The sequence below is a fragment of the Bos javanicus genome, chromosome 15 (assembly GCF_032452875.1).
Source record: "Bos javanicus breed banteng chromosome 15, ARS-OSU_banteng_1.0, whole genome shotgun sequence".
NCBI lineage: Eukaryota > Metazoa > Chordata > Mammalia > Artiodactyla > Bovidae > Bos > Bos javanicus.
In genome coordinates this window covers 64,115,940-64,133,416 of record NC_083882.1, presented here as the reverse complement: position 1 = coordinate 64,133,416, position 17,477 = coordinate 64,115,940, and the positions used below count along the sequence as shown (strand labels likewise).

At 35.8% G+C, this 17,477-nt stretch overlaps 1 protein-coding gene across 8 annotated transcripts in view; it reads right to left on the bottom strand.

The window, feature by feature from the left end:
* The window catches only part of HIPK3 (homeodomain interacting protein kinase 3), an 83,475-nt gene that overhangs the window by 41,987 nt on the left and 24,011 nt on the right, over nt 1–17,477 (bottom strand). For all 8 annotated transcript variants that reach the window (XM_061381079.1, XM_061381083.1, XM_061381084.1 and 5 more), the window contains exon 2: nt 13,652–14,750. In XM_061381079.1, coding sequence (XP_061237063.1) covers nt 13,652–14,750 — 1,099 coding nt within the window. The remainder of the gene's footprint in view (nt 1–13,651; nt 14,751–17,477) is intronic.

The window sequence follows — 17,477 nt, the reverse complement described above, 5'->3', positions numbered from 1 at the left end:
GCTCTAATGAGTAATCAGATTTTGTACTAAATGTTTTATGCTCATTATCTCATTAATTCTAACAAAATCCTCTGAAGTCGGCACTGTATTATCCCATTGTAGGCATGAGGAAAATAAAGCACAGAAGTAACTTTCCAAGTTCTCTAAGTAAGTAGGAGGGCTTATAAACATGACTGAGACCACGGAGTCTCAGTGAAAATCCAAGTTCCTCAACACCATTATATAGATCATTTTATTTTGTGAACTACTGCAAATGCATTATTCAATCATAAGACCAGGCAGTAACAAGCAGGTAGAAGATTAGATACTGATTCACAAGTGAGCAATCTCTTAATCTGGTGGCACATTTCTTAAAGGTGAAATTCTTAAATTTCACTTAACTCAGCAAATATATCACTATTTTTCTCGTATTTTTTCCGTTACAACTTTTTAAGTTGACATACTTTTAGATTTAGAGAAAGGTTACAAATACAAAGAATTCTTATACACTTGCAATCAGATTTCTAAACATTAACATTTTATCACATTTGTATTATCTTTTATATACACATACAAATATGATTTTTATAAATCATCTGACAGTTAAGATGCAAGCGCTGAACCCCTCTACCCTTACACGCTTCTTTCAGTGCTTACCTCCTAAAGCAAGGGCAGGCTCTTACATAGCTACAGCATGTAATTCCTGTCAAACCAGGAAACTAATACTCATGTGACACTACTATTCAGATTTTGCCAACTGTCTCAATAATGCCTTCTTTCACAATAAACAATTTTTAAAAATAAATCCTAGACCCATGTCTCTTTAATTCCCTTTACCTGGGATAATTCCTCAGCATTTCTGTGGTCCTCATGAGACTCATTTTTTAAGAATACAAACTAGCTATTTTGTAGACTGTCCCACGATTTGTGTTCAGTTAATGTTTCCTCACAAGGAGGTTCAAGTTATCTATTTTCAGCAGGAATACCACAAGAGTGATGCTATCTAACACTTAATAATACCCAAGGTCCAGTGCTAAAGAAACAAGCAAACAAACAAAAAGTTACCAGCCTAATAGGAACTATAATCAAATGCAAAGAAACAGAAAGAGGAAAAATTAATAGAGGCAGCCCTAATTATCAAGTTATTGAAATAATAATAGGTACTTTAATGATAAAAACTGTTCAAGAGAATGAATTAAATGATAGTTTCACCAAAAAAAACCTGGAATCTACTTGTTAAAACAACAAATTCTTGACATCTAAATACCATTCCCATACCTAAAAGGAAGTAGGGACCGTTAGAGAAATGGCTGATTCCAAAACTGAGAGGCAAAGTATAAGGTAAGCTTGGAAAACTTCTTGTGCCAGAAAAATTACTTATCAATAAAAAGAAATGATCTACTGATACAAGAAAAAATACCAAAAATCACAAAATCCTTGAGTAAAATAAACAAAAGGTGTGTTCCACTGACAGGAAGTTCTAGAAGAGAAAAACTAATGTGCTGTGAAAAAATGAAAAGTCAAGATGGAGGGACAGACAATGAATGGAGAGAGACATGAGAGAATTTTCTGGGATGACACACGTGAATCTGGGTTACACACGTGTATGCATCTGTCAAAACTCAATGGGATATAATGCTTAGATTTGTGCATTATACTACATATAAAATGTCATTACAAAAAAGGAACCACAAATAAATACTGAGCTATTTTATGAGTAGCATGCATAAGTGTATAATGGTACAGTGTGTGGGAACATCTATAATTTTGAATTGTCTCATGAGAAAAGGATGGAATGATAAATGGACAGAGGGAATATCTGTGATAAAACTATGTAGCAAAATCTTAATTACAGAATCCAAGTAGTAAGCATATGCATGTTCACTGTAAACCCTTTCATACTATTCGTAAGTCTGAGAAGTTTTAACAGTAAAATATGGAGAAGAAAGGGGATTTAAATAAGGCCAGGCAGAATTATACACACACACACATGTCAATTGCTTAAACCAAAGAAAAATCCGTAAGTGTACCCCTCTGGGTACATACCATCATGTATGGTATGAAGGACATACTATCATCAAGGAGCCAATTCCCTATAGTAATAACAGTCACCAGATTATAACATCTTTAAAGCTCTGAAAGAAAATAACTCCCCAAGCATTCCCAGGAAATATATCTATACTTCAAAAATGAAAGTGTCTTTTGTAGGACTGACACATTCTGCAATTCATCTAGAAGCCTTTAAAGAACAGCAGGAGGACACACAGTGCCAAGTGCGGTAATGACACCATGACACTGGCCCAAGAAAAGACAGAAGAACAATGAGTCCAAAAACAGACGCACTCATATAAGGTCTCCTGGTTTGTGACAAAACTGCCCCTTCCATGTAGCGGAATAATAAATGTGGCTCACTTACGGGACAGCCATGTGGAGAAAAATGTACATTAATTTTCCCACTACCCCAAACAATGGCTGAATTGACCATTATGAACACAAATTCAGCTACTTTTTCTAAGATTTCACAGGCTTTGCCTCAAAGAATAAAGCAGCACATATACCCAATGCAGGCCCACAGGGGATAATTATGGGAGACTCCTTATTACCTTGTTACCACTACACATTTTCTTTAAACCACACACTGTTTTTAAAAGTGGCTTCTACTTATAAAATTGTCCTAAGACTGTATTAATTGCTTTACATGCATTATGGAGTTTAACTTTCATAAGACTCTTTGAGGTAGCTAATATTTTACATATAAGTAAACTAGGCTCAGAAAGGTTAAATAACTTGCTCTAAGTGATACAATAAAGTAGCAGAGCTGAAGTTATGAACCTATGAATAAATAATTTGGCATTATTTAGCAGACATAAATATAATGTTTCATTTGGTTTTTTTTTTACTAAAATTCTGTCATTCCTTGAAACACTCTGTTAATGCCTCATATGAACCACTAAAAAGTATTTCCTCATAAGCCCTAAAAAGAAAGACCATCCTATCTAAAATATACATTGTGTTTAGAATCTTGTTACTAATTCAATGACATTCTCTCTGAAGGACTTATGTTAACGAAAAGCAAGTTAGAGCAAATAAAATCTTTAAAAGATTCAAACACACATTTCTGTCATATTACAGTTTCACCATCATATTCTTCAAATGAGTTTATTCAGTGAGTTTATTCCTTTTAAATACTTCTAAGAGTATTTTGTTTGAAAATGATACCTGTTTTCAGATGGCTTTTGCAGTCACTGTCAACTTCTACCATTAAGTTTTACTGTTTACAAGGATAATTTACTATTACTTTGTTATTTCTCAAAATCAAATATAACCCTATTACATATATATAATAGTTATTTATAAATGTTGATATGACAATTCTCATTTAGGTATATTGGATTTCACTGGTCTCTTCTATAAAGTAAGATAGACTAAATGTCTATACAGCTGTTTCCATCTCTATTTGCTTATACATCCAACATCTTAATACAAATATTTTTATCTTTATGAACTACAGATGATTAATTTAGCTTTAGAGGAAGGAAAGGGGAAAATCCACATTTACTGTATAATCCCAGGGAGCATTCGGCTACAATATGAAATAGCTCCCAACCACAGAGAGACTCCTGACATAACAGAGATACAGGGCTCATGTTACCAGGGGGTATACTATGAACCTATTGAAAGTTACCAAATGCTTCCTAAGCACAACATTCTACTAACACATTTTTTAAGTATTCTGATCCCTTTTTTGATTATTTTATCAGTGGCGTCCAATTGTGTACAACTATTTCAAGGCCAAACGCATTCCATAAACTTTTTTTTTTTTGGCGGGGGTACTGCACAGGGTCTTCATTGCTGCGCATGGGCTTTCTCTAGTTGTGGTGAGCAAGGACCACTCATGGTCGCGGTGCGCAGCCCAGAGCACGTGCTCTGCACAGGAGAGGCCAAGCGGCTTCCAGGGTGCACAGGCTCCAGTTGTCGTGGCACAGGCTCCAGCATCTGTGGTGCACGGGTTTAACTGCTCCACAGTATATGGGATCTTTCTGGACCAGGATCAAACCCATGGTCCCCTGCATTGGCAGGCAGATTCTTATCCACTGTACTACCAGGAAAATTCATGCCATAATCTTGATGTCACTGAAATTAGGTTTCCAAAAGGTCACTATTTTGTCACATTTGCTGATCAGAACTGAAGGAGTAAAAAAGCGCAAAGCAGTTTTAAAAACAAAAAAACTCTTCTAGCATATCTGTGTGTACACAGTCCTGTGATCTCTCAAACCAACCCACAACACATCTCTAACAATTGAGGATTAAGAAGAGTAAGAGGCAGAGACTACGGGTTTAAAAAAAAATCAATGACTAATCTAGTACCAAAGTCCAGACCAGAACAAAGCAGTGAGAAGAACATGGAAAAATTAACATATGAAGATATTTCAGAGGTAAAATCAGTAGGATTTGGTCATAAAATGATTAGATACATAGGACAGAAACATCCAATGGAAATGATTCTTTTAATAATTCTGATATGTAATAAGGGAGATGAGAAGCCTTGGGATAAAGACGAATCATTTGAACATGAGTTAGTAAAACCCAGAGACTGTGCAAGGATATAACTGGAAACAAATTAGGTATTCAAAGGGAGATCAGGGCTACAGGAAGGTATTTGAAATTTTACCATACAACAAACAAACTGGAGTCATGGGAGAGAGTAAGGTCTCCAAAAGGCAAGTATATTGAATGAGAAGTGGCCCAGACTGAACCCTGGGGGGGTGTACTCATGTAAGAGCTGTAAAAAAGAACAAAAAAGCTAGCAAAGTGAAAGAAGAATCTGAGGGTTATGATGTTTAGGAAACTAGCAGAGAACATTTCAATAAAATAAAGCACTAACAGCATTGAAAGACAGAGGTCCAGCCAGATGTGGACTTCTAAAAAGAAAAAAAAACTCTCAAATATGGTGGTTAACAAACAAGTCATCAGTGTCCTTTAGCACAGGAGTTTCAGGAAGATGAAGGGAAATCTCTGGAGAAGGAGCCCAGCAAACAGATAGGCTGAACGGTGCTCAGATCACAGCTCTGCAGTTAACTGTGTACCACTGGGCAAGTTGCTTAACATATCTGAATCTCAAATCCCCTATCTGTCAAATAAAGACAACACTACCACTTACCATGACTGCTACGAGGGTAAAGGGTAAAAGTTTTCCGCACAGTGGCTGGTACTAAGCCATCAATAAACATTGTTTTTATATGAACTCTGTTTATTTTGACATTCTCATTCTCCATATAAAAGAGTATCTACCAGTATAACACATGACAAAGACGACATACATGCTGCTGCTGCTGCTGAGTCGCTTCAGTCGTGTCCGACTCTGTGCAACCCCAGACGGCAGCCCACCAGGCTCCCCGTCCCTGGGATTCTCCAGGCACGAATACTGGAGTGGGGTGCCACTGCCTTCTCCAGAAGACACACATAAAACTTTTTAAAACGTAGTGAAGAGTGAAGATAAAATTTAAATGATTTTCTTTTTTGCCTATTTACAGCTACCAATCAAAAAAAAAATGCCCTTGTGATGACAAGAATGTGAAGAAAAGGACATTTTCACACGTTATTGGCAAGACTGTATGTAAACTGGAACAAGACAACATTTCTGAAAGGAAACTTGGCAGCGTCCGATAGCACAATGTTAATATCCTTTGACCCAACACGTCTCCTTCTAGAAATGTAGTGGAAATAAACCTACTACAAGTGTCCAAGGACTTACAAGAAGGTTCCCTATAGCAATATCAGAAAACAAACGAAACATACACCACAGGGAAGGGCTTATAAAGTATAAAACAAATTATAAAAATTACAAGGCAGAGTCACAATAAAGGGGGAAATTGTTCCTGTTTTGCTTCTTGGCCTTCTCTATTATTGAATTTTTTTCTGACAGAGCATCCATAACTAATATAATTTTTAAAACATTAAATCAAAAAAATTTTAATTAGTACACTGGTTTTAGATAAATAAATCTAAAACTTTCTGTAATTCACTGTTCTCTCAAAAAAGGAAAAAACACATTTGTTCTTTTTAATGTCAAAGTTTAGCACATGTATTAGATTCTCTCCTAAGTAACACAATCTCACCACACCAACTGATGCCTAAATTATTCACTGGCCACTGAACTGGTACTCTTCTGTGGCAGCAGGCACTCTGCTAATAACATCCCGGGAGCTGAATTCCATTCACAGCAAAATGCTAAAGACTCAGAAACAAATAGGCACATGCATCCTGAGGTGTGTGTGGTCAGGACTGACATCTAATCCATGATGTCATCACAGTCTATTACAGTACATCCATGAGACTACACACACCTCTGAAACAAAGCTATGTAGCACAAGAGGAAAAACTAATAAAACCTTAGAAATTGAAGACTTTCATTCAACTTAATTTTATAAACCATCACAAAAGTTTTCATTTTAACCTGTGAATAACTAACAGTTATATGCAGTTCTAGAATATAGTCATTCCAATCTGACATAAAATACCGATCAGCTGTTTATATGGCATTACATTTATTACATATTTTACATCTATAATCAACAGAATTAACAAACTCACTCTGTGACCAAGCTTTTACAAAATAATTTTGTCCTGCTGCTGGTGCTGCTAAGTCGCTTCAGTTGTGTCCGACTCTGTATGACCCCGTAGATGGCAGCCCACCAATACCTAACTATGTTACTTAGCACATGTATTATGTATTGTTATCTTATAAACTAATATCATACCTATATACCAAGAGTATCATAAAACTTACTTTAAAACCTATTAATGTGCAAATATATAAAGTATCAACCTCACAAGTCATATATACTAAGTAACATTAACTATTTTAATATTTCATATGGTCTAATAAATAAGAACACAGAGGACCCAAAATGGAATATAATGAAATGAACTTATTATATTTCAAATAAAAAACAATCACATTGAAGATGGGGGAAGGGGGCTGAGGAAGAACTAACCTAATTAACTTTGGAATATAGTACTTTGAACACATTCTCCAAGTCTAAGGCTAAGAATAAAAATTATAAATAAATGTGCACTCTTGTTAGTAAATTAGCAGTGGTATGGGTTAGCAATTCCAAAACTACTTGAAGTGTATTCTGAAATTGAGCAAATAAGTAACACTGTGGATAATGAGAGCCAAGTTTCTCGATATAAGAGAAGAGATCATAAATAAAGGAAGAAGGAGAGAATGAACTCTGAGGTGACGGAAATAAACATGTCAGTATGAATTCACTGCTTTACTATCATCTCCAACAAAAGGAACCAGAGTCCTGTAGAAAAATAGCCAATACAAAGTATGGAACAAGAAAAGTACAGAGTAAACCTGGAACAGCTCGAGACGCCAGCAAGTAAGCTCTCAAGGAAGGACGGGGCCATGTCAAAGGTACACAAGAGCAAACTTCAAAAGGCTCTTCCTAGGGCTTCCCTGGTGGCTCAGCAGTAAAGAATCCGCCTGCCAATGCAGGAGACCCGGGTTCAATCCCTGATCCAGAAAGATCCCACATGCTGCAGAGCAACTAAGCCTGTGTGCTGCAAGTGCGGAACCTGTGCTCTGGACCCCATGCTCTGCAACAAGAAAAGCCACCACAATGAGAAGCCGGGTGCACCACAGCTGGAGAGCAGCCCCCGCTCACCCCAACTAGAGAAAGCTCACACAGCAACGAAGACCCAGCACAGCCAAAAATAAATAAAGGAATTAAATTTTTTAAAAAATTAAAAGGCTCTTGCTAGACAATTCAGGACAACTGTGCAGTAAAGCAAATGACAAGTAATGAATTCCAACCCACTGCATATGAACCTGTAAGTCTATACAACAACAAACAGAGTAAAAGAAAGCTCTTCCTCATAGGAGAATTCCTTAAATGATAGAGCCTGAAAGTCATCATTTTTGCAGCCCCTAAGTTAATAACTGTTAAAGGCCATATTCATCAATGGACGCTAAAACTGGCCTGTGAAATTAAGATAAGAAACAGCAACTGTGAATAGTCTCAAAGTATCACAAGATACAAAAATAAACCTTATGGGGGAAAAATCTGGCAGTCACCCCCTCAATCAAGTGATCAAAGTTAGCATTACTAGTAATGAGACAAACTGACAGCATATGCCTCCCAATATTTGAGGACAAAGCATCATTTCTATAAGTTAAAATACTTAACCTGAAAACATCAACATGTTTGACAAACTCAAACTGACAACATTGTACAAAATAACTGGTCTGTACTCTTCAAAAGCGTCATATAGTTGAAATACAATAGTGTATGTTTTAAGTATATAAGCACATATATACTTAAGTATGTAAGTTTTAGTATATAAGTACAACACAGTGATTCACAATTTTTAAAGGTTATACTCCATTTACAGTTGTTATAGAATATTAACTATATTCCCTGTGTTTTACAATATATGCTTGTATCTTATTTATTTTATATGTCATAGTTTGTGCCTCTTAACTCCTTACCCTTATCTTGCTTCTCCTCTCTCCTCTTTCCTCTCCCCAATGAGAACTAGTTTGTTCTCTAGATCTATCTGTTTCTCTTTTGTTACACTCACTAGTTTGTTTTATTTTTTAGATTTCATACGTTATCATACAGTATTTGTTTTTCTCTGACTGACTTATTTCACTTAGCATTATACCCTCCAAGTACATCCATATTATTGCAAATGGCAAAGTTTCATTCTCTTTTATGGCTAAGTAGTATTCTATTGTGTATATACGGCAAAACATGACAACTGGTAAAATCTGAATTAAGTCTGTAAAGCTACTAGTGCTGAATTGATTTTAATTCCCTTAAACCAAATAGTATTGAGCAGTTCAGTTCATCAAATCAATAATACTGATGTCAACCAACAATGATTCTGATTATTGCACTGGGGTTATGCAAGAGGATGTCCTTAGGTTTAGGAATACACACAACCTCTTATACATCATTAAGTATTTAGAGGCAAAGGGGTTTTACATCTAAAACTTGCTCTCAAACACTGTAACAACAAATGTACATGTGTATCTGTGTATGACGCACACAGAAAAAGAATGAGGATGAAACCGGGGTGGTAAATTTGAAACACTTATCAAGGGCATAAAAAAAATTCTTCTCACAATTTTTGCAACTTTTTATTGACTAAAATAATTAAGACAAAACAAAAAAATAAGTTTATCTTGTTAGTCTCTCTCCCTGTTCTTTTCCAATTAGAATACTTTACTTTTCTGGTTATCTACACATTAGATTGTTAGCATCATAATAGTAGGGTCTTTATTTTTGCTCCTCAATGAATAACTGGCACCCAGGAAATACTTTACACTTTATAGGCACTAAGTATTTTGAATGAAAGACTTAAACATGGGCCAGATTAGAGTTTTCTATTCACATTATCTTTTCACTGAGGCCTCCACCAGCTGATGAATGGATATATAAAATGTGGTATATCTATAAATGGAATTATTTGTCAACAACAAAAAAATTAAGTGCTGATACCTGCTACAATATAGATGAATCTTGAAAACATTATGCTAAGTGGGCGGAAAAAGCCAGTTAAAAAGAACAACATATTGTATGATTACATTCATATGAGATGTTTGGAATATGCAAATCTGTAGAGACAGAAAGTAGATTTTTGGTTGCCTAGGGCTAGAAGGGTGGGAAGATCGGGGAAAGATGCCTAAAGCATGCTAGGGAGCAGGAGCGGGGGTTCTTAGGGGGTAAAGAAAATGTTCTAAAAGTGCGGTGATGGTGCACAACTGTGAACAGGGACAATGAATGTGCACTTTAAATGGATAAAATTAATAGTATGGGAATTATAGCTCAATAAAGCTGTTTAAAAAAAAAACTTTTAAGAGCGCTGTCAAAATTTTTATTTGAAGGCGTAATATATGGAGTAATTTATGTCTGTGACCACAATCTATGGCATTGAAAATCACATTATAGACTTTTGGAATCGTCTATTAAAACATCTGTTAAAACTAAACCCAAATGACAACTTTATGTTTGTCTAATAAAGATTCCCAAACAAAACAAGTTCTTTGATACAGACAAGAAGCTACCAGCAATTTCAGCCAATATTGAGCTCTTAGGTAAGGGTGGCTGTGGGACAGAGAACACTCCTTAAGACTAGTCCATCCTTGGGATTCCCTGGAGGTCCAATGGTTAAGACTCAGAGCTTTCACTGCTATGGCCCAGGTTCAGTCCCTGGTCAGGGAACTAAAATCCCACAAGCCAAAAAGAAAAAAAGACTAATTGACTACAACCCCTTCTCTCCTTTGAAGGCTCATTCAAGTCAAGAGTCATCTCTCCCCAGATCCCTCTCTAAACTCTCGGATTAGGCAGTGCTCTCCTCTGGGTTCCCAAAACACCCTACACAGGGTTCTGCCCTAGAACTTCTTGACACAAACTATTTTTTCTCCTGCATTAAATGAGGAAACTGTTTTTATCACCTCTGTATCCCTAGCATCTAGCACAAGCATACAGAAAGGGCTCAACAAAAATTCTGATAAGCTTGCACTGTGAACTTGGACCTGTCTCACTTGTATAAGCCTGTTTTCTACTTTTTAAACAGGAATTCCACCAAGCGTTTTATCTAAGAACACAGAAATTGAGATAGGAAAAACAAACTAGGAATTTTATTTAAAAGCACTTGAAAAAAGTTCCCTATATAAAATACTGGTTATTTTATTAATAGGTCATCCTGTGTGTTTTAATTTTGTTACAGAAACTGTCTTTGATACTTAGGGTTTAAAAAAGGCATGAGGGGTTAGGAACAAGCTAAACAAAAGCTGGTAAGCCTGAATTGTTTTTTTTACCTTACATATCTCTTTGTCAACTATTATATGCCAAAAAAGCAGCATTTACTTCAACAACCACTAATGTTAAAAATTAATGCTAAATTATTCAGTCAAGTAGCAAAGAATACAACCGCTATACAGGTTACTTTCCAGCCCACTTTCCTGTCTATGTTCTGAAATGACTCAGAACCACAGGCTAAAATTCTGTATTTAAAAAAAGAAGAAAAAGATATTTATGACCTGAATGTTGCCACCACACCTCATAAATACAGCCCCTTCTGCTGCTAAAACCTTTTATGCATTGAGGAGCCCTACGTGTTCTTGACAGAAACCATACTCAAGCAGCTGAATTTAGAACATGCTGACCTTGAGCAAATCAATGCCCTTAGCATGTACTTCTGGCTTATATCACTACAAGAGCTAGACAGCCTCACCATCTATAGCAGTCAACAATTTCTGGCCACCGTCCTCTGTCTATTTTAAGATATCCCTACTATGTTTCTGTGCTGCGCGGTTCAAAGAAACAGTAACACATGAACCTGTGTTTAAACACAAATCGTTTACTTTGGAACTTGGGCTACGTGTTCCCACTGTGATTGGTTCAAAAATATTTAATTTGGTAAGTTGCCACTTCCTGCTTTCATTTTTTAAGTACAATATATTTTAAACAAAGAGTAAAAAATCAAGTATGAGACACTTTTGCTTATTGCCTCATCAGGTTTATAAGTAAACTCAGTCAAAGCAAGGTAGAATTGATAAAGTACACACCAATGCTGAAAAATAATGGTTACCTGCTATTTTTATGCAAAATTATACAAAACATTAAAACAGTACCTGATTAAGGACTACATTACATTTTCACTAATTTACCATAATATTTCCTAACTCTTTTAACCTTGAATCCAACTAACAGAAACTCCATTTTTAAATTTTATCCACGTAACAACAACCAAAATGCTAAATAACACATCTTTTTATAATTAAGAAACTTTTTTTGTTTAAACTCTAAACACTGTAAGTCCAGCACCTATATAGCTTCTGAAATTCAGGTAAATTATTTACTAGAAATTTATGTATAAAAACAAATTAGAAACTACTAGCTGTACTCAGCAATTATTCATACCTTATTTTTCCATTCCCAAAAGAGGCTATTTGTGCAAAAGCCTAATGTTAAAAACCAATATCATAAAATATTTAGTATTTTAGACTGCTTTTTAAAGGATTTCTTTTACTCTCTTGAAACATTTACTAAACAGATCATCTCAAGTATAAAAATAAAGCTCTTTTTTTACTCTCATCCAAAAGAAAAGATTTCAAATAAAGAAAAGGAGTCAAGGTATTACACATAACTAAATCTGATATGCCGAATAATGCAGGACCCAAATATAATGAAGACATTTACTAACAAGTGAACTAAATATAGAGCCCAAGCAGCTGGAGCCGGGGGGTTTATATAATATGCTAGCTGACTGCTCAAAACTCATAAAAAGACAGAATCCACAGAACACAAGGGAAAGGGGAAATGCTATTCCTCTCATGCTGTTATATCAGATATTAAAGTAATTTTTCCAGAGAAAAATTAACTAAAAGTTAATCTTGTGTTACATTAAATTGGGGGAAAAAATTTGTTTTTGGTCAGGAGCACAGAGGGTCAAATAAATCCAATTATAGGAGATATCAATTAAGACTCATGACACTGCTACAACTACAATACCTTTTAAGCCATCTAAAAGATTTTAAGAACAGTACCTAGTACTCTCAGACTAAAAATTATAACATTAGGAATATAAAGGGTAATTTAGGCTATACTTCTGATTTCTAATATATATTTTAGTAAACTTAATTATCAACCAAGTGACATAAATGTGGGTTTCCTTTCTCCTGTTCTAACAGTTTCCAACAATAAACTTCATGTTTTTGTCTATTTATGAACTTATTAATAATGGCCAATATTGTCAGATCTTTTATTTGCCTGCTGAGTTGGGGCTTGTGGGGCTCCAGAATACACCAAGACCATAAAACTCATTTAAGCTGAAATGAAAAGAATTTCTCAAAATTATACAACTATGAATTTAAAAACACTTACAAACTTAAGATACTCTGAATCTTGGTAATGATTAGCTAACCTCAAGACCATTTATTGTACTCCAGGCTAGCATTATATTAATCATGACATTGCATGGAAATTATTTTCTTCTTTAAATTCCAACCATAGTACAAACATCAAAATAACATTACCTAAAACATATATGTAAAAAATATAATCAAACTTGTTACAAAAGAGCAGCTTTAACATTTGTGGTAGCCATGGAAGTAAGTTTAAATCTTAAAATTACTAATCAAAGTGATTTTCTGTATTTTTAAAACTTTCTAAATGTTCAGTTATATCAGATGTATCTTTAAAAAGCTAGTTTTCTTAAGCACTGAAAAATGCCCAAGAAAATGACTGTTGCTCAGTCATGCCTGACTCTGTGCGACCCCATGGACTGCAGCCTACCAGGCTCCTCTGTCCATAGAATTCTCCAGGCAAGAGTACTGGAGTGGGTTGCCATTTCCTTCTCCAAAGAACTGTACAAAATTTACTATAAACCCTTTCTCAATATTTAGACTTCCGTTTAATCATCATTAACCACCTACCAATCCTTCAGGTCTTCTATTAACAATAAAAATAACTGTCTTTAGCACAGAAATTTGCAGTAGAAATTTCTATTCTGCCTGAACAGATTTTATGCCTAAAGTATCTTGATATCTATGTATCCAAAGCAGTCTTTTTCACCACATACACACACAAAATTATTTCATTCAGCAAAAATTCAACACTTATCAAATAACCAAAAAATAATTATCACCTACCTGTAGTACCGAGATTGCAGATATGTTGAACAAACAGTCTTTGACACGTGACTGGCTGACCCAAAGTCTATTACTTTAACCCTGTATGGCTGTCGAACAGGATCCACCAACATAATATTCTCTGGTTTGAGGTCTGCATGAATTAATCCAAGACTTTTCAATTTTTTCAGTGCAGTAGCCACTTGCTGAAGAATGGGTCGAATGACTTTTAGTGGCAGGGGACTGAACTTATTTTGTTTCAGAAAGTCATACAAATTTTGTTCCAGCATCTCAAAGACTAAACAAGTATGGTTACGGTGCTGAAAGCATTCGTAAGCTCGTACAAAGTTATATTCATCAGCATTTTCAGTACTGAGCCTTGCTAATATGCTCACTTCTATCTGACCTTGACGTGCATACGAAGGGTGGTTCTTCAAAATTTTGATTGCTACAATTTCATTTGTCCCTCTTTTCCAGCATTTGACTACCTGGCCAAAAGTGCCTCGACCAAGGAAATCAAGGACTTCGTAAGTATTTTTCATGGAGCATAAGACTTCATGCTGCACTAACTGATAGTCACCTTCTCCAGTGGTACAGTTCTGTTTGGTTCCTGTGGTAGTTGTCACAACTGTCACTGGATTTCCCATGTTGGTTTGCAACATTGCAGGAAGTATGGACACCTCATCGACAATCTGCATTGCGCTGCTATGATTATCCAACTCCTCACTCTTGCGCTTCAATCCACATCGCTGGGGGCCTTCTAGGAAACTGAACCTGTGCCGCCACGCCCCGATCTGAGGTGCCTCCACTTGAGTTTGTGGCGCCTGAGCTGCTATAACCTTTGTAGCACCCGCAGGGTTTTTTATAACAACAGCACTTGTCTGCAAAGAAAGGTTGTGTCCCCGAGGTCTGTTAAATGGTATCTTTGTCTGAAAAGCACTACCCTTCGTGGGAGGATGAGAATTCCCAACGTTTCTACCATTCACATAGGTCCGTGGATAGTTTCTTTCCTGGAATACACAACTGCTTGGCTCTACTCTGAGTTTCTTCACACTACAAAAGGCACTTGACTGAGTTTGATAAATATACGGTGGGTAGACCAAGACTTGTGAGGCCATACCTACAAAAACAAACAAACAAACAAAAGGGTCACATTAGCTACAAAAGTTCAATTTTTTAACTCTCGTGAAGAAAACTTTTAACGAGTCAAGTCCATAATTTATAAAAACAGTTAAGTTCCATGAAGATTTTCTTCACCTTGGAGAAGATAAACATTTTCACCGTCTCCATTTTAGTTAGTGTTTCAGATATTTTGTGCATTGTATGAAAGGTTGGGACTAAATAGTTGAGAACCTTCATTGAATCAATATTTTATTGACAAGCTACAATGGCTAAGATATGCCCAAGGAACTGTACCAACTATTTTCCCTCCAAAAGAAAATGTACAGATCCTTAAGCTGTATACATCTAGCAAAAGTAAGCATTCTATTACCAATATATCATTTATGAACCAATGATCAGACCAGAAAATATATATTACACAAATGTCATATTCCTTAAACTTAAAGCTCAAGAACTACCTTGGAAAAAAAAAAAAAACCAATTGTAAAAATAAGTATGTAAGTCATTTTCATGATGTTCTCTTTAAAGTCCTTTTCATATCATCCCTGAACACGTATTAACAGTAAATTCCTTTACATTCAAATCAAAGTGATACAGTGGTTGTCCTTCCTTTTTTTTTTTTTTTTGGTCCAGTCCTCTGCAGTGAAAACACTGAGTCGTAACAACTGGATCACCAGGGAATTCCTAATACAATACCTTCCTGATGAAGCCTTTCCTAGAACACATATACTCACCGCTCATGCTCCAGGCATGATATGACATGACTGACATTATAATTGTCAGTGTATAAAACAGTCTTTCTCACGAGATCTAAAACAAAGTACTCAGAATATAAAGTTGGTTTTTAATAAATGTTGTTTGGGAATTGATTTCAAAATATTTCCATTCTTCTAAAAAACGGGACTTTCCTGGTGGCCCAGTGATTAAGACTCCTTGCTCCCAATGCCGGGGATGTGGGTTTGGTTCCTGGCTGGGGAACTAGATCCCATATGTGGCAACTAAGACCCAGAACAGTCAAATAAATAAATAAAATAACCAACAGATTGCCATTACAATATGTAATATATGCAGCACTTAAAATAATAAGAGCTACCACCTACTATGCAACAGTTTGACAAATGCTTTATTTGCAGTATTTTATGTAGTCCAAGTTTGCTGTTAAGAAAATTAAAGCTCAATGCATGCACGCTAAGTTGCTTCAGTCATGTCCAACTCTCTGTGACCCTACAGACTTCAGCCCACCAAGCTCCTCTATCCATGGGATTCTCCAGGCAAAAATACTGGAGTGGGTTGTCATGCCCTCCTCCAGGGGATCTTCCCAACACAGGAATCGAACCTGCATCTCTTATGTCTCCTGCATCGGCAGGCAGGTTCTTTACCACTATCGCCACCTGGGAAGCCCAAAGGGACTAGTTAATTGGTTCAAGGTCATATACCTAAGGTGAAGTAAAAACAGGAAGATACACTGCCCCTTCAGGTAAAAGGCATAAATTTATGCCTCTTTCAACTTCCTAAACAATTCTTGTTACTACCACTTTCTTAAGTTGACCGGGCTTTAGTAAGCAATCAGCTACAAAAACTTATTACACAAATTAAGATTTATGGTTCAACATATATGAGAAATTGTAAATTGAAATCCTAGATCTAAACCTTTTCATCCATTTTCTTAAATTCTTGTTGGCATCTGTTCTATGCTGTTACTCAGGGGAGTTTTTCAAACTCCACCAATTTATCATCTTTTTAATGATGCAAAGCCACATCAATAACTCCTTCTGAACATATCAAGCTCACATGACACTGTGAAGCTCCCCACCCTCATCTTCAATAACTTAACATTACCATTCTTATTTCAAATCCCTTCTGTAACCCACAATCACAGAAACACACAGAATGACAGTCAATAAACAAAATTCCTAAAGTAGCACGTGTAAAATATACTAATAGATTTAGAGAAAAGCATGAACATAAACAGGAGAGACAGGAAAATAATTTTTTAAATGGAACTAGTGAGCCTGGATAATCCCATGGACAGAGGAGCCTGGTGGGCTACAGTCCATTGGGTCACGACTCTGACACGACTGAAGTGATTTAGCACACATGCATGCATGTTCTCTGATCAAGAATCTGACAATTCAGATATGGTGCAAGGTATTCACGGAGCACTATGTGCAGAGACACAACACTGGAAACCTAAACACCCATGCAAAAGGCGTGAGTGACATCCACTCTGATACACAGACCAACTAGAATCTTCTTGATAAAGAATGAAAACAACCTATTTAACCTGCTGCAACCTGATTCCCAATACTGTAATATGAAAAAGGCAAAATTTAGGAAAATGTGTACTTTACAATAGATATTACCATATATGTTTAATTAAAGGGGGAATTATATATCTATATTTTTGCAAATATATTAGTATCTATACAAACATAAATAAGTTATAGGCTGCTTTGCCTTAGAGAATAGTAAGACTACTGGGGGCAATGAGAAAGATTTACTTTATATGTTCTTTTAACCACCTTATTTTTTACTTTGTACATGTATTAACTGTTCAAAAGTTTTTTAAACATCTGGAAACCTAATAAAATATATACATAAAAAAAATTTCAAGAGGGAGAGGGTGGGAAGATTTGGGAGAATGGCATTGAAACATGTGAAATGTCATGTATGAAACGAAAAAAAAAAAATTTCAACATGAAATAATATACCTGGGATATGCTTC